Source organism: Gambusia affinis, linkage group LG14 (assembly GCF_019740435.1).
Source record: "Gambusia affinis linkage group LG14, SWU_Gaff_1.0, whole genome shotgun sequence".
Classification (NCBI taxonomy): domain Eukaryota; kingdom Metazoa; phylum Chordata; class Actinopteri; order Cyprinodontiformes; family Poeciliidae; genus Gambusia; species Gambusia affinis.
Genome location: NC_057881.1, coordinates 14,557,156 through 14,575,675, shown reverse-complemented (window position 1 = coordinate 14,575,675; position 18,520 = coordinate 14,557,156). Strand labels below are relative to the sequence as shown.

General features: G+C 42.0%; 1 protein-coding gene across 3 annotated transcripts; it reads right to left on the bottom strand.

Moving 5' to 3' along the window:
* Positions 1–241: 241 nt before the first annotated feature.
* Positions 242–15,263, bottom strand: arpp21 (cAMP-regulated phosphoprotein, 21). Of its 3 annotated transcripts, XM_044138641.1 has the most exons (21): positions 15,009–15,263; positions 9,777–9,966; positions 9,466–9,629; positions 9,205–9,355; positions 9,077–9,115; positions 8,911–8,976; positions 8,711–8,822; positions 8,447–8,585; positions 8,011–8,148; positions 7,826–7,922; positions 7,637–7,732; positions 7,471–7,508; positions 7,325–7,381; positions 5,789–5,976; positions 5,163–5,300; positions 4,966–5,063; positions 3,959–4,033; positions 3,730–3,879; positions 3,550–3,643; positions 2,054–2,160; positions 242–1,958 (listed from the first exon to the last, which is right to left on the bottom strand). In XM_044138641.1, exons 4-21 carry the CDS (start codon positions 9,349–9,351, stop codon positions 1,815–1,817), a joined length of 1,923 nt encoding a protein of 640 aa, XP_043994576.1. In that variant the 5' UTR covers positions 9,352–9,355; positions 9,466–9,629; positions 9,777–9,966; positions 15,009–15,263; the 3' UTR covers positions 242–1,814. The 3 variants fall into 3 exon arrangements, with proteins under 3 accessions (XP_043994576.1, XP_043994575.1, XP_043994577.1); XM_044138640.1 differs by lacking the exon at positions 9,777–9,966; XM_044138642.1 differs by lacking the exon at positions 9,777–9,966 and having other exon boundaries at positions 2,054–2,157.
* Positions 15,264–18,520: the final 3,257 nt, after the last annotated feature.

The window sequence follows — 18,520 nt, the reverse complement described above, 5'->3', positions numbered from 1 at the left end:
GCGCGGGTTTATTGCGGCAGAGCAAAACGAAGATTGCCTGAAGACTTAACAGCGACTGTTTTGGCGTAATGACATAGTCCTGCATGTCTGTGAAAGAGCTAATTGGATTTTGGAAGAACTTTGCCGGGTTCTGATCAGCTCGGGCGGATGTTCAGCAGGAAAACAAACGCCAGTGTAAATAAAGTTAGTGATGGTTGAATTTCATTTAGTCGCCTCTGCTGCAGGTTGGTGCCTGCTGGCCTTTTTTTTTTTTTTTTTTTTTTTTTTTTTTTACTGTCACGATTTAGTAGAGAAACGTGAATACAGCCGAGTTGTCACTAATGTTGTTAGTCGCGTCTGTGCTTTCTTCTTTAAGAGGAAAATAGTTTGAGATAGAGATGGTGTTTGGTAGAGAAAAAACAAACAAACAAAAAAAAACTTGACATGTTTGGTTCTTGCTTGTTTTGATTTCCATCCTTTTATCCGAAAAGACTTCTCAAGCTCTCTCCCTCACCCCTCCGTCCCCGCACTGATATTTTATAAATTTCAGGAATCAAGAGATGTTTTAGAAAGTCGAGGCTTTCACATCTGGAAATTTTCCAGAAGGAATAATGTCCTTGATTCTGATGAACACTCTCAATTTTCCCTGAGCTTTAGCGTCTCACCTCCTAATGATTGTAATGTGATGTGGACAATAAGGGAAGGGAAAGCTAATCTGTTACCGATATGCAGAGCGTGAATGCCTGACACATTAGATATATTGTGCAACTCCAGTTTGAAGTCTTTGTCGATGTATGCCAGTGAAAGCGCCGCAATAACCAAAGTTTTCTCAATTTTTCCGTCAGCGGGGAAACAAATTTAGATATTTTAAAATGTTCCCAGTAGTGAAAAACACAACCTTTAATCAGAAACTGGACGCCGACCAGCTGCATATGTTGTTAGGTTATCTTCTTCTATAAAAGAAGTAACTACTGATTATTTTTTAAGTCACAAACCAAAATTATCCTTTTAATCACTCTCACAGTGTGCCAACCTGACTGTGAGAGTTCTGCAGTCAAAAAGTTAATCGAAGCAATGCTCACTACTGAGCACCAGGGGGCGCTGCAGTCCTACAGAAGGCCGGTTAATGGAGACTTTGTTCCTCTGTGCTGTCACTTTTAAGTGTAAAAGCATCATTAGTTTTTGTCGGTTCTCTTGCTCTGCCTCATAATAAGCCCATTATTCCTTTGGCTGAGTACCCAGGATTACACAAGTATTTTTCCTTGTCAGACAATGATGAATTGATTTCCTACAAACGGCCCCGATTCTTTAATCTTCAGATTACAGTTTGCCACTTCCCCACAGAAACGGTTCTGCTGCAGCGGAGGGCATCTTCCCGTAATGCTTCCTCTCATCACAGCTCTCTGTACAGTCAATGACATCAGCGTCGAGTTCAGAGGAAACAAAGAGGCTGGGTGATGCAGACATGTGACCTCATCAGTCAAACCATGGCACTTTATTCTCTTCACACAGTGCATTTCCTTAAAACACAATATATATATATATGTATATATAATTTAATAACAATATAAAACTCCATTTGTGTATATAAATTATGCATTCAGTACAGCAGCTCTTATATATTCTACTAAGCTTTGGTACAGTGGAACATTTATCTCTGTGAGCGAGGCTGTTTGAGTGTGGGAACAGCGAATCCACACCGTCGGGAGGAAAGAGGGTGAAGGCGAGGGAGTGCGAAAAAATGCATTTGCATTGAAAAAAAGAAAGAAAAAAAAAGGGTAGGGGGGAGACGTGTGCGTGTGACTTAAAACAGGAAACAAGGTATTGTCACACCATCAATACTGCATGTTCCAAGCAGGTGCTCTGAGGTTGGTGCAGCTACTGTGATGAGGAGGTGGGGGAACCACGCAGTAATACCCCGCGTCTCCAACTCCCCCAGGCCCAGCTTTGCTTTGTGGAAAGGGCACCGAAGCGCCTCCCTGCAGGGGGGCAAGACACGCAACGTTAGGGCAGATAATTTTACATGCTGTGTTAGAGCAAATGGATGAGTCAGTGGGGTGAGACGGGAAGTTACCTGAACCATGCTACACTGGTGGGAGGCAACTGGTGTGTATGCGCCCAGCACGGGCTGAGGCTGGGTGTGGGAAGACTGCTGCACCCTCACAGCAGGGGGGTAACCTACTGCACACAGACGTACCACTGGGATTATTAGGAGCTGATTTCATCGTAGAGATGAAAAAAAAACAAAAAAACAGTGGGCAACACAAATGTTTTGAAATTTTTCTTAACATATTGTGAGCTGGGCTGGGCTATTGTCATATCACTGAGTCTTTTATGATTATTACATATAAATGTTTGAATGTCTAAAAAGTTTAGCAGAAATTACTGCCTTTCATGCTGAAATAAAAAAAAAATACATACTGATTGTTAGTGACATTATTTGTTGGTAGGTTTCAATTACTTATGAAGAAGAACATTTTTGCTGCATTCCTCTTTATAAAGTGACAAGTATTGTCTATTAATAATGCTATTTAGACATCATTGCGTATTTAAATTTACTTGATTGTATTCTGTCTGCGTAATTACTTTTACCTTCACTCAATATGTTTTGTCCTTTTTGTGACTTTACTGTCCAAAAACAATGTAAATTTTTTTCTAATGAGTTAATATTAAATGACTAACTATATCCCATAGTCGGCTACTTAAAGTATCTTCCATGTAGTTTGCCAACTGTACATCTGAAATAGCATTACCTTAAAAATAGTGATGGTTTTTCTTTGCTTTGTCAAGTTTATTTGTGTAGCACATTTCAGCAGCAAGGCAGTTCAAAGTGCTTTACACTATTAAAAAACATTATACAGTAACTAATTATGCAAAAAAAAAAACTATAAACATTACACTTCGTCAAAAGCCATCAAATTGATCAATGTTCCAGTTATTGTGAATTAAAAGCAACTCCAAGCATGTTTGTTTTCAGCCTTGATTTAAAGGAAATCTGTGTTTCAGCATCTTTGCTGTTTTCTGGAATTTTCTTCCAGATTTTTGGTGTATAGAAGCTGAATGCTTTGGTTTCAACATCTTTGTTTTTTTTTGTTTGTTTTTTTCAAATCTGGTTCACTTGTAAGTGTAGTGGCCTTCTTTCAGCAAGCTGACAGGCAGTGTGCAACAACTTAGTTATAATAATCAGAGACAAAACTCTGGTCACTCTCATAGTTTCTTTAGCATCTCATTATAAGGACTGTGACGCTTTAAAACGTAAGACATTTTTACAAGACCTTCACCTTCGTAACTTCATAAGATCTTCTGCTTTACATTTTCGTCACACACCAAATTAACACTGAATTAAAGCAAAAAATGCTGGTAAAGTATTTAACCAGCAGGGATCAGGAGGCTGCATCGTGTCCTCTCTGATGAAAGGAAACAGCAGGAAAAGAGACCGGTTCACTGTGAGACCCTCAGACTACATCTCTGACAGTGTAACGGCCCCCTCCTCTACTGCTGCAGTTTGCTCTCCCACCAAAACAAACAAACAAAACAAAAAAAATCAGACAAGAAAGAAAGAGGAAGTACCTGCTGGTTGTGCTGCTGAGCTGCGGACATGTTGAGAGGGCGAAGCGGGCCTGAATCCAGGCTGGGCTGAGGTAGGGTAAACGTACACAGGCACCTATTGGACGACATCATTGCTGCTGAATTTACATTTCCAAGTCTAAAGTGAAATATACAAGGCAGGAAAAAAGTGTTTGCCTTTACCTGTGGTGAGGGCTGGCAGTAGTTGGGCAGGTTAGGAGGGGCAGGAGCTGCATAGATGTAACCCTGACTGGGAGGGTAGATGGGAGCGGCGTCTCCCGTCGACGGGCAGCTCACTGTCACATGAGCAAACTGTGAGGAGAGATCTTCAACCTGTCAAGTCCGGAGAAAGGAGGTCAAGTACACACAGACACACACGGACACGTACAGCGGGTCACTCGGTGATACATACTGTTGAGTATGGCTGTGAGGGATTGACAGGTAACATCTGGGGAGCCGAGTAAGAGACAGACGAGTACTGAACCACCTGAGAGACGAATGGAGACACGGATAAACATGAGCGTGTCAGTGGGATCGTGTCTGGCATGTGTGACTTCGGTGTTTTCCACGTACGACAAAAAAAATAGTTGCGAAACATTTCTCCACCCCATTTCCCATTCTAATGTCTGGGTTCCATTTACAAAAGCAGCCTATAGGAATCTTTTTAAGAAATTCATGGAAAACTTCAGCTTTTAAAATTTTAAACTGAAGGTCAGGGTCAAAGAACTGTGGAGGGTTGAGATTGCGGGGGAAAAAAAGTGTGTTTGTGTGCACTGCAAAAACACAATCTGAGTATTTTTGGTTTAGTTTCCAGCGCAAAAATAAATTACAACACAATGCAGAAGTTTTTAAGTAAATACTGTCTTAATATCAAATTGTAAATTAAATAATCAGCCAGTGGAACAAGACACTTTTCCCATTTTCTAACTCATAATATGGGAGAAATGTCTTTCTGACACAGCTGGGTTTTCCAATAAAAACCCATAATATCTTGTTTTTCTCATGACAAAACATTATGAGAAAAATGTACTGTTCCACTGGCAGATTATTTATTATATAACTAGTCCTCCTCCATCAATATTAAGGAATTATTGACCTAAACAAAACTCATATATTGTGCTGAAACGCTACTTGTAGCTTATTTTGGTCTTATTTCAGATGTACTAAGATATTTGCAGTAGAAACAAGACCAATAATACTTGTAAGACTTCATGTTTTTCCAGTGTGTCATGTATGGTGTCAGTGTTTTCCAGATGTATGAGTCAGAAAAATAGTTGCGAAACATTTCTAGGCGATGTTTTCTATCCTAATATGCAGTTTCCATTTATAAAGCCAGCCTGCTCTAGAAAATCTCTTTAATAAACTCATGGAGAACTTTAGAATTTCATAGGTTGGGTCTGGAAAAACAGTGTGCGTCACCTGCTGCTGAGGCGGAAAAGTCTGGCTACTGATTGGTTGCTGACTATCTGGAGGGTTGTACACAGCAGGGCTTCCATCAGGGTTCAGGAAAGGTTGCCCTTTGGGGTTAAAGGTTGAATATGATGAACATGAACTTGCTGTTGACAGAACGGTGCGATGTGTGTATGTGTGTGTGTGTGTGTGTGTGTGTCATGTACCAGTAAGAGGGTTCACAAGTATGCTCCCTGGTGGAATCCCGTTCTCCGTGACGTAGCTGTGAACCGGCTCCTCGGTGATGGGAGGAGGTGGAGACGGATGAGCACAAGAGGGTGGCAGTCTGTAAAGTGAGATGGAGCCTGGCGGAAATGAAGAGAGGCATGCAGGAGAATGTAAGATGAACAGAAGATTTCTCAGAATTATTTAAAAAAAAGAAAAAGAAAAAGAGAAGCCGTTGTGCTAAAAACAACCTCTTCCGCAGTGCTGACGTTTTTCTTCCCTCTCCTGAATATGTGAGGAAGACTGGAGGTGTTGCGTGAAAATTTACAGCTCTGGTGTGAAGATTTGTAGATCGGAGTTTAATTTTCACACCAGAACTTCGACTTTTTGTTAATTAGACGCTGCTGAATAAAAGCTGATAATTTATAAACAGCGAGCCCCAGTCGGGCACACATGACGGTGATGAAACCTGCGCCCCTCGTTCCGTGTGCACAGGTGTGGAGGAGTGAAGCCCCTCACCTCTGATGACCGAGTTTACACCTCAGTGAGACGAGCGATAAGTGCTGAAAAGTTACAAAGTAAGTTTTTTTTTTTTTTTCCTTTTCTGAAGCTTGAAATAAAAACGCACCTGATCGTGTGTCCCAACTCTGACCGGAAGGCTGGTGGGCTTTCACCGCTGGACTCGTCCACTGAAAGGACGAGTCTGAATCTGTGCTGCTCCAAGGTGGGGGGTCGTTGCTATAGCAATAGTCGGTCTCGATGCTGCTCTGCTTGCTGCTGCCCGTCCAGCTGGAGCTCGAGTTGGCACGGCTTTTCCTGTCAGGCAGTCATGAGACATTCTCATAAAAACCGATCAGATCTTGGATTATTTGGACTTCTCTGTAGTGATGGAGGTATTGTTAATAATAAAGATTTTTATTTATATTAGGAGTTGAGGCAAAGTTACCAAATTGTAGGATTTTAAAAGAAAATATGTTTATGGAGACATTTGAGCCTCTTTTATGAATTATTTCTAAAACAGCAGTCGAGGGCTTTACAAAAAGCTGCAAAAACGTTCAAATCCAGGATACTCTGTAACAAAGTAAAAACATGAGCAAATATTTTGTTTTCCTATTAGCCTTCCTGTTATCAGCGGAAAATCTTGCTCTCTTTCTCTCGTTCTCAAACCCCATAGGCATATCTGGACATGTAGAGGACACAGTTTCTTTTTAGATGGTTTATTAAATCTCTGTAATAATAGCCCCTCACCGATCCTGAAAATGGCTAACCTTGGTCCGTTCATGTGTCTGAAATGAGCATGACGAGAACATATTCGCTGAAGACGGTTTTCAGACCACCTTCAGAGGAGTTTGAAGAAAATCGTTCTCAATGTGACACTCGTATCTGCGCAATCTGTCCAACGGCACATTTAAGAATCACCTGCTGACATATTACTCCTCACGGCAGCATTGCAGCAAAGTCTCCTAGTAAAAATCGTTCGTGAGCGATTTCTGTTTTTAACAGAAACAATCTTCAAAAGAGAAAAAGAAGTAGCAATATTGGAGAAATAATGACAGCGTTTTATTAACATTTCATCTTAAAAATGACTTTCCAATCATCAATGGAAAATTTATTGGCATTAGAGTGGTCAAACTTCAAACTTTCCAATGGTATTTGGACAGGTTACAGTAGCTTTGGTAATTAGCTCCAAGTCTAATCTTTAGCTGATCTGTCAAGTGGGAATTTTAATTAATAACTCCTGATCAACTGGAACCAATATCAATACCAGGTCTAAACTGGGACCTTAGAACCTCCTTTACACAGTAAAAACCTTTCCTGTGAGGAGTCTCACTTGCTGATTGGAAAAAGATTTAATTTTTGCGTTTCCAGCCAGCCAGTAACCGGTCAGGGCTAATCAAGCTGAAAATGGTCCGATTCCAGTCAGCAGCCCGTTTCTCTGTGAATCTCTGCCTGTATGCACCATGTAATAAAGGGATCAGGCCATCATCCATTAACTCACCAACATTTTAAAGACTTTATGTACTTCCAGGAATCTTCGACACTGACACAGACAAAGGAATAAAATAAGATCTAGCTCTTGCTGCAGATTCTGAAAAGCCCTGCACCAGCCAGGCTGACCGGATTAAAATGACAAATGGCTGCATGTTCTCAGCGAGCGCTTTACCTGAAGAGCTGTCTTTTCCTCTGGGTCTCCACGTATGAATTGTACTCCTCCACGTCCCTGCATGCACACAGGCGTATATTAATGTCCTCATCTAAATATAATATGCTGAAAGTTACATGGAAAATATACACCTCAGGCAAGGTTACCTGCTTTCTGCATGGCCGCCCTCCTGAGTGCAGAGTGGCTGCAGTGATAAAAAAAAAAAAAAGAGGCGCAGAGGAGAAATTAACTCAAAGTCCATTCAGGGTTTTTTTTTTTCTTCTTTTCTTTTTGTCGTGTCCTGTTTAGTTCGTCTCGGTCTCTTTCTCTCACCTCTTTGTTGAAGATTCGTTCTCGTGCCCTTTGGTACTCTTCTTCTCTCTCCTCCATTGACTTACTTTGCCTCTCGCGTGAAGGGTGGTGGCGGCCCTGTTAGGGAGAGGGGGGAGGAGGAGAAAGAGGTCAATGATAGACTGCGATCAATGCCGGCTTTGAAGATAATTTCCAGGAGCAAAGTTAGACCTGGTCGTCCGAATTGTCCCTTTTTAGGAGTATTTTCAGAGGGAGGGTGTCTTCAGTCTTGTCCTTGTGAACCATGTCGGAGAAGCGCTGCTCCGGTCTAAAACAGACAAATATTCAAATATTTCAGTTCACACTGATACGTAAGTGGCCACAGGAAAACACTCAATTGGATTATTAGGGCTTACATGCGCGTGTTGCTTGTCCTGTTGATTATAACCGACTTGCCTGTGTGGTCCACATTGTGCTCCATGCCAAAGTAGGCCGCCACCCGATGGACCAGCATGCGGTGGTAGGATGACATTTGCGGGAACTTCTTAAAGGAACTGAGAGAAAGAGGAGGATGGAGGTGAACTACAAGTACCAGAAGTGGTTCTGGTGGTGGATGGATTATGGATTTTAGCCCAAAATGTCATCACAACACCCCCAAAAAAATGATCTATAAGTTGTGCCTAGGCTTGCTTTTTACTTAATTGCATGTTTAGTCAGTGATAATATGGGTTGTTTACACTTTGGTGCTAGATTAAAGGAGAATCGTAGTTTTATTTAAAGATTTGTAGAACCTCTCTACCTGTGGATCAAGCAGAGACACAGAAACACACATGCTGCTTCACATGGACTCACCTATTGCTGAAGATGAAATCAGTCATGTCCTGCTCCAGTTTCAGCAGTGTCAGACGGTCTCTGGGGTTGCTGTTGAGGGTGTCCTCAATAAACTGGTCCAGATCTGTACCGGTTGAGTCGGTGTACTCCACGCTGGACTCTGAGAGACAACACACACTCTTATGTCGCAATAATAAATGCCCGCATTTATTATCACATTTGATTACTTTTACAAATGTATTTGCTTCCGCTTGCTTCTTTGTGAGGCATCTGTCTCACACACACCTTTAGACAGCGGTGGTTTCTTTGGATCGGGGCTGTTCTCCTGCTCCTCGTCCCTACTGGAAGTCCTCTCGTTGTCATGGCAGCTGGATGGGATGTTTGTGTCTGGAGATGCCTGAAACGGAAGAAAATAAAGAGTAATTTGAGTGCCGCAATGAGGCTGCAGAGGGGGCGGAAGATTATGAAATGTGTACGTCTCCTACCTTGGTTTCTTCAAACGGGGAGGACTCCTCGCTGAATGCCATGCTGCGCACCAACTTTCCTTTGGGCTGAAACACATACACAAGCATTACTACAAATTCACAGGGACCACTGCAATCGATATCCCAGTAAAAATGAATAATGAGAGGAGGCGTAACTTTAGCTTACCTTGAATTTTTTCTTTGGTATCACCTGGTTACAGTGTTCCTGCGGGCGAGGGAACAATTTATTACCAGTACCTCGTAAAACGAGTGGTTTTGTTAATTAGCAGAATGTGTATGTTAAATGTCACTCACCTGCTGCTGGAGCTTCTTAATGTCAGCGTGACACTCCCCACCCCCCTTCTGGCCGCAGAGGGGTAGACATGGCGACAGGCAGGGGTGGCTTTTTGTGTCACAGGGTTTTGCAAGGACATCTGCACTCTCTACGACTGCCTCCGTCATCCTTCTGAAAAACACACACAAAACCACACGCCCTGTTTAGCCAAATAACGACGCATTTGTGCATTTTATTTCCATTTAGAGATATTTTTGGCCAGATTCTTACTCCGTCCCTACCTGTGTGGAATTGTTTACTGGAGAGCCTTACGAGTGAATGATGGGGTCATATATCCCATGTTCCCTCAGGGCAGCAAGAAATGCAATTATCGCGTCCGCCTCTGCTCGGCTTCACTAACGTTCTCCTCTCTGCAGGCCCCCTTCAGTGGTCAATGGAAAACAGCCTGAAGAAATCAGAAAACATAAGAGAGAGAGGGGGGAAAAAACTGTCAGCAGTTATTGTATGACAGAAACGCCGCCGCACGCTTGTTTCAAACGGTAGCCGGAGCATAAAAGCCCGCCTGCAATCTTGTGCTCGTTTGTGTGTGAACCTCTGTCGGCACTGCCAGAAAGCTTTCCTGGCTAATTGCAGTCTTCCAGTAGTAATTGTTTTACACTGCGTCTTCAACACACGCGTACGAGCCTTGTGCTCGGAAGTGAAGCCTGCCTCACGCATGCATGGTATGTTGGTGCGCTTGTGCGTTTTAAAGCACGTCCTTGAGCTTTTCTTAGAAACAGCAGCTGTGGAGGAGAGAGAGAGAGAGAGCATCATCTGATCTGGCGACGCTGATATTCCCAGAATGCCGAGCCGAATCCCCGATCCCTGTGGCGAGACGATCGGAGGGGACCAGAGAAAGACGCACAAGCCACACACAAAGGAGGCGGCATTCCGGCATCTTTTCTAAAGCGGGCGCAGTCTGCTGTAACACGCCGCTCCGGGGGACGCTTCGGCCTGCAACACCTGAGAGGGAATAACGAGCTGAGAGGATGCTGAGTCCCACAACATGACTATTTAACAGCTGATTGCAGTTTATTTCCCATTGGCATCTCAGTGCGGCATAAATAAAAAATATCATTGACATTGAAATCTCGGCATGTGGTGGTCTAAAAATTTACATTAGAAAAGGGATTGGCTGTAGGACTGTTGTGTAAACATACATTATGTACAATCCGACCTTTTGCAACCCGAGAAGAAACTCATCGCAGTTGCACCAACTAATCGGCCACATGCAGGAGTCAAATTATTTTTCAGATGGCGATCAGTGGGTCAAACGTTGAAAACTGGTGCTTTTCTCACCTGTTCATTAAATATATTAAAACTAAGAATTGACACCATTATTGGTCTATAAAGACATGCAAAACATTAGATAATGTTTTTTAACATATATATTGTTTAATAAATGGGGCTATCTACTCAGATTCAAAGCTACGTTCTTAATCAAAGAACCTGCACCACAGTTTTCCTCTCTCATTTAATATGTTCCTGAATTGGATAAAAACCAAATAGATCAAACAAAACCTGAAACTGTTATTGGCTAGATACAATAACTGTATTAAATACAGCCGTATTTAATAAACTAGAATATGCGCTCCAACGAGGATCAATTGTTGCACTGAAAGTATCTTTTGAAAATAACAGCCTTAAACATACTTTTCATTACGCCCACATTTCTGTATTAATAATGTTTTTATTGGTTTGATGTAATATTCTGCTCTAGGGAATTAAATGTCACATTTTTTTCAGCTGTAAGCAAAAAAATTATAATTAACAGAAATAAAGGCTTGAAAACATCACTCTGTGTATAATTTGAATACTACATAGTGAATCAAGTTACTAAGTTTTCTATACAAGTTTTCTATAATGTTGTAATATACTGAAGATAGGTGGCTATTTATGACCAGCCAACGCAGATGTTTTGTAAGGATAATAAGACATTTAATAATAATTAAAAAAAAGATTAATCAGTATTTCACCAGCCATTCAGTTGGAAACTGGTTGGTTGTGACCTCTGTGCATCTTTATTATAAACCAGAAATCAAAGCAAAGACCACTAAGATCCCCGTGTTTCTGCACCTGAAACGTCTCAGTGAACAAGATGCTAACAAAGATTCACACAGAGACAGAACAATCAGGATTTAGCTGGACAAGAGTGTCCAGCTAAATCCCGATTCTATTGGTCTATTGCTCTTCTTCTACATAAAATAGAAAAGCTGGGGTGTAGCTTCGCTGACAAATACTTTTGAATCCAGCAGAAAATTACCAATATACATCTCCAATTTTAATTTTATCTACCTGAAGTAGTATCAATATACATGATGTTGACTAATGGATTTATAGACCAAACACTGTGGGAGTTCTTAGTATTGATGAGTTGAATAAACAGTGAAAATCTGATTTATTTATTTTTTTCTGAATTTGACCTGATCGGATCAGATTAATAACCAATGGAGCTCTTGTATGCCCCTCTAGCTGGTGGAGTTTCACAGTTAACAAAAGACTAATAAAGATCTGACTTTGCGTGGCGGTCTACTGCAGCCTGTGTAAAGAGGAAATTGTTGAGAGTTGTATAAACAGTCCAGAAGGACATAATAAGGTTGGCGGGCTCCCTAATGTGCTGCTGGCGAGTTCTCGCTGAGCTGTCCATCAGCCAAACACACACCAGGTCCATGAACGCTGCTGCCCTGTGGTCAACCCTGACCCCAGACCTCACAAAGCGAGAGGGGTGGGAGGTGATGGAGTATCAACACATCTCCTTTAATTATGACGATCAAAGAGAACCTGGATGTAAAGCAGGTTCTCCTCCTGCTGGGCCTCCTCCAGCCCCAGCAGGAGGAGGCAAGCTGGGGCAGGATTACGCCTGCGAATTTACACCAATAAGAGATGACATGAAGAAAGACATGAGGAGGAAAGGTATGGAGCAGATGAATTCGATGGGGAAATGATGAAGAGAGCGTTTTGCAGGGGCTTTAAAGGTGAAAGAGGAATGAAAAGAGGCGATGGAGGAAGGAGGAAAAAAAAGTGAGGAATTGGTGATGGAGAGGCTCGCAGCGACACTCCTGCTTCCAGGCTTTTCAGCCGACGGCAGTGAAGAGGGGATTAGAGCGCAGCCACCGGTTTTTGAGCTGAGCGCTGCAGAAGTGGCCGGCCGCCCGGGGAGAAGGTGTGACACGATCATTAGCGTGTGACGGATGGCGGCGGGAGGCAGGGAGCACCAGTTCCCGCTACATCATCATCCATCTGCTGCTCTCTCCGAAGCTCTGAAGCCTCGGAGCCACTCGCCCACCGGGAAACCTTTTTTCTCCGGCCAAAAGCTTTCCGGCTCATCTACACTGACATGCAGGCAGGACGGGGAAACATATCCAAGAGCTGCTTTAAGCTCCTAAACCTGCTGCAAGCCTTTTTGTAATTAAAACCCCTAATAAAAAAATGTCTTAAATCCACCTACTGCTTCTATTGTTTACCACTGTAGCTTGGCTGCTTAGATTTGTCACCCTGATCTCTTGTACTTGTAAATATTTATATCCATATTTGCCAACTGCAGGTTCCTTTATCATCATCCCACTCCATCTCAAGAAACGAATAAAACAAGAAATCCCTACTGCCTGGAGTCAAAGAGGCTGCTGTTAGTGTTTTCTCTCTAAGGGCCTGGCTGAATCTAAAACAAGATTTTATTTTATTTTTCTCCTCAGCCAGGGAGCTCATTAGGAAACGCTGATTCCAAAACAGTAATAGTGAATTTCGAGGCTAACTCTGACCCACAACGTTTATGGGCTTTCTTCTAATTGGGGGAACGACACAATACATTTCGTGTCATCATTTCAATTTCGGTTTTGCCGCTGTGTGTTTGTGTGTGTGTGTGTGTGTGTGTGTGTGTGTGTGTGTGTGTGTGTGTGTGTGTGCACCCTTTGAATTTTCTCTGCACGAGTTTCATTTTCATTTCCTTTTTGCTGCAAAAACACAGCAGGGTAACGCGTTATCTTTTAAGACGACTAAAGAGCCAGCAGAAAGTAGGTTGCACATGTGAGATTTAGGTTATACTGTCCTGTCATCAGCACCTGGCCAGCCGCACCAGTCATATCACAAAGGTGAAGGTGACTTGTGGTTTCCACAGCTGCGCTGCGCCGCAGCTGAACTCAAACCCCAGATAGGGGGAAAAAACGCAGACTATTTACGTAAGCGCATCTCAGCAGGGTGGCAAGAGCTGCTGCTGCTGCTTCTGTTGCTTGGAAGGGAGGTTCGCAAAAACACCTGAGCTCTAAAAGATGAATTCAGAAATAGACGGCAGTGTCATAATGTGCAAAATTATTATTGCAAGGTTTGTTCATCTGCATCTCGATAACATAATCAGCCTGTTGCCGCTGCAGTAGGTGGTCACGCCTGACAGATAGTGGTTAAACTGGTCACAGATGAAAAAGGAACGAGTGAAGAAGAAACAGATTTAATGACCACTGCAGTGGAATCACCAAAGGGCAGTGGTAAAGTATTATTATATGCCATTAACTTATATGAATCATTAATAATTCCACAGAAAGGAGATTACGCATCAATTAGTTGAATATAATATGTATTTATTCACACAGCAGTTGTTTTCACAGCACCACACTATCTGCTATCTGGTCCCTCCAAACCAACGTCATAATTAAACTCTCACTATGTGGCCACAGCTTTCAAATCGTCCCCTTCCTCATTGTTTTCGCCATTGCAAAACTCAACAGTAAGGATGCCACTTGGATCATTTTCTAACATTGTGCTCCTCTGTTCTGCTGGCCACAAGGCGCAAATGGGTCACAGATCACAATCTCTCTGCTCAGACATACAAAACTAAATAACAGCAAAAAAAAAAAAAAAAAAAAAAAGAAAAGTAAAGAAAGATAGTTCTTTTTATGTCAATAGTCCAGCAGATTTTGTGCATCCTTCTGTAGAGTTGAACTATTTTAGTGTGCTTCTAACTGAAGTATTTTGTATCTTTTCAGATTTAACTTTAGCAGGTGAAGGGGTTTTGTGTCTTTTTAGCTTTTGAGATCTCTCTCAGACACACATGGTATTTCTGAATTGTAAGTGTTTGCGCCCCTGGGCCTGTGTCAGTAACCCATGCTCGGCTCATTTACTAGAAGGATGCAGGGGGTCGGCTAACACGAACAGGTGGCACCTCTGCGGCTTCCTGTTGATCCGCATAACCAGACGGACAAGTGTTCGGTGGTCTACTTTCGGGAAACGATCTCTCCGGGCTCTGTTTGGGTACGGGTGTGACCAAGACTGAGCTGAGCTGAGCTGACACACCGAGCTATTTTTACACCGGTCTAGGAGGGAGCGGACCTCCTGCTCCGGGACTTCACGGCGCTGTTCGGGCGGGTGAAGGATGTACAGCTGCGAGGGGCTGGTTTCAACCCACCAACGGAAACACTCTTTGATGCAATCAAGCTTTATGTACTCTCACTTGAGCTGGAATAATATTTTTTTTTTCTTAAAAAATGCAGAGGATTCGGAGTGGGGCACGTCTTTTTCAGGGTATGACACTTAAACCATTCAGCGGAGCAGCTAACGATACAGACAGACAGCGAGCTGCGGCTGAGCTCCGCTAGCTGGAGTCAGACCTCCCCGCTGTCACTTCATAGTTTCAGCTAAAAAAAAATGTAGCATTACCTGTCCAATTAAAACAACTCGAGAGAAAATAACCAAAGAATTGAAAAGAAAGCGAGCAGCGTCGATGTCATCGCCCCTCTCCCCCCGCGGAGCGACCGTTAGTCAGCCTCGTCGCGGTGACGATCGACCGTTAGCTTACCGTGAGGTGACGCTCCTCCGCCGGGTTCCTGCCGGTGCAGCCGGTGCCGACCGCCGCTTCTGTACACACCGCGTCTGTTGACTGAAGGGCTCTGTCGCTCCTCCCCAGCCTTTTGCTTGTCTCCGTGGAGGCAGGCAGGAGGAGCAGGGGGAGGAGAAGCAGCAGCAGGAGGAGGAAGAGTAGGAGGAGGAGGAAGACAGCTCTGAACCCCGAGCCACGCGCCCACACACGCATACACTCACACACACACATGCGCGTTAGGAATGCGCGAGCTCCTGTCTCTCCACGCGCCCTGAAAGCCAGCTCCTCTGCGCATCTATCCACCTGCATTCACCACTTTATTTAACCCTTCAGACCTTTAGTTCACTGTTAATACTTACACTTACCATTCATCAGCTTTTTTTTTTGTTCTTTTTAAAAACTTGTATTATTTTGTTACTTTTCGAACAGAAAAAGGGACTTTGTATTTGAATCTAGCAACATAAAGTACTTCTTAGTGAGCCGTTCAAATAATCACTTTATAGCTAAAACAGTTGATATGTTAAACTGCTCAGTGTATTTAAAAAAAAAAATACATTTGATTTTTCAACCATGATGTTCTCATGCTGGAAAATATCAAACATGAACTTTCCTAAGAACAGCTTAGAGAGGTTTAGATCGTATTTTATAAAACTTGTTCAAATTCAATTTTATCAGTAGTGAGATATGGTAATTTCGAAAACGAATAGATGTGCACTCCAATCAAGGCTTGATTCTTGGTCAGCTTTGTTGTAGGTTTTGAATTATCAGCAGTTTTACTGTGCCAATGCAGGTTACCAGATCTATACTGATGACATGGTTTTATTTATAGCTGGTGAGGACATTGAAATTGCAATGATTATTGTTATTCGATATAGCATCTCAATCTTATACCATGCCTTTGTAGCTCTGGCTGTTAAGTCACCATCCCAACACCTGTTTTACTCTTGTAGGGTTTTTGCATTTTTCCTCTGTCCCTGCTAAAGCAAAACAGCCCTACCAAGTTCGCATGGGCCAAACGCATGAAAGTTGAAGTTTGTGGTTGTAATGTGATGTGACATTTGAAAAATTTGAAGGGTTGTGGTTACTTACTGCCTGTGCAAGCAAGAGAGTGAGCGAGAGATGTAATGGTTTTCCTAGATGACAGTTATTAACTTGATTGTATGCAAATCATAGAGGCGCAAAATAAATATTCATTCATTCAGTCATTCTTGGTTAAAAAATAAACCAAGAATGGTTGGTTTATAAGTTGGTAAAGAAAAAAAAACATTTATGTATTTATTTATAAATAAATAAATAAATAAAATAAATAAAATGCTTTAGGTTGTACCAGGTTATAAAATAATTTAACTCTAAACTCGGGTCTTGAGAAACACACAGCAGACAGAGAAATGTTAAGTACACCTTCTGGATGATTTTATCAGTCTCTCACATCACTGTGAACAAATTCGGCCCACTCTTATTTCCAACACTTAAAACATGAGTAAAGGTGAAATTAGTCTGTCAGCTTTCTATTTTTATACACATTAATATTATTTCAATCGGTGGAGCCATTTCTTTTACAGATATCGGAAATATATCAACCGTGTGGCCAATCCAGCACCTACTGTAGTCACATAGCTTAAAATCTGTATATAAAATCTCTGGATCTAATCTATCCGTCACTTTAAATAAAAAAACAGCTTGTCATTTTAACTTCGACTATGATAGAGGCAGCTGTTTATTTATTCTGTGTTATGCTTATGGATTAAGTGAGTAATTGAAAATCTACTGCATTTCAGTGTTGCCGCAACAAAAGCTGCATTTAATTACAGAGACAGGAGCAACACACACATACAGCCTATTGTATGACAATAATTACATGGCCTATTATGTCACAGTTTGGTTGTTTACCTTGATGAATCACAGACACATGGCTGCCTGCTAGTTTCAGTTCATTCAGAGGCAGGGAACTGAGAACTGGAGAAACACTGTGTCTATTTGCCCTGTTACTGTTGGTTCAATTTACAGTTTTATTGTCTCTTTGTTTTTATGTAACGTTTTGTTTTTGCTGTCATTGTTATTATAGTTTCCTTGTTTTTAGTGTAATTCTTATATCTCTTTTCCTTCACCTACCTATGAAGCTTTTTAAATTACTTTGCGCATGATTAGCATGTGGCTACACAAATAAACTTAACTTGTCCCAATGGCTCTTAGGACATTCACTGCATTAGTTTTTCTAAAGCAAGATATTGTTTTTCATGCAAAGAGTTAGTTGGATAATTTGTCTCAAATGATAATCAATCAAACCTTTAGAACAACGTTTTGCTGTAAAGCTTTATCCAGTAATGCTGCAGCTTTGAAACTGTCCTTCTTACTGTTTTTCTGGGCACTCTGGTGTTACAGATCTCCATCCTGGTTAAAATCAGGAGTTTTTCTGCTCACTTTGAGAGATTGTTCCTTTTTCCTATCAGTTCTGAGGTTCCTCAGGGAGTCTGCTTAGGTCCATTGTTATTTAAACTACATTTTTGGTTACATTAGTGTTCTTGGCATTGCATAACGTATGCCATCTGGTACATGCCTGTACCTCTATGCCTTTGAAGATTTGCGTCTTTTTGATGTCCCCAAAAAGACTCGACCATCAAAATGATTCATATCTTGCTGTGAATCAGCCTTCTCCTGCATCATATGAGTATCAGTCTGTAGATGCATAAAGCTGATAAAATTGGAGAGAAAGATGGTTCTACAAAATACTGACTCTGAAAGGCTGAACATGCTCCCATGTCTTTTTACTTGTCAAAAATGTTGATATCCACGTATATTTATCCTATAACTTGACAGGTATGGATCAGTTTGTGTTGAACTGTCACACAAAATCTCAGTGAAACACATTAAAGTTTGTGGTTGCGACATGAGAAAATGCTGAAATGTTTATTGACGGTGAACGCCTTTGCGGGAAACAGCATGGAGTATTAGTAGAAAAAAGATATTACAAACTAAGTTACAAACTTCATTGCCCCGCAGTGGCAGGAGCCTGGTGTCCTTTTTCAATCTGCCATGTGCTCTTACAGCAGAGCCGTCCTGAATCCAAACCATCTAGTCTACTCTTCGTATGGTTTCACCACATCAGACACAAATAATAAGGTATCCTGTTACCCGGCTGACGTCTTATCAAGCCTCATATCTGTACCGCGGCCAGGTCTCTTTTAGAGAAACTATCATGTGTCCGAATGGATGTTTGCTGCTGCAGCCATCCGTCACAGACGTTCGAACTCAAAGGGGGCACGGCAGCACCTGCCGGGGTCTCTGGATAAAAATGAGCTTGCAGATCTCTTGTTTGTCTCACTTTCTTTCTCACGAAGTCTCCGTCCTAGATTTACTCTTCAAGATTGATTATTAGCTGTTCAAAAGGACTTAGATAAAGAGAACACGAGAATTGCCACAGGGCCAAATCTGGGAGATCTTCAAATTCGATTTAGACACAGAGAATCCCTTGGTAATTAAGCCCGTTTCTG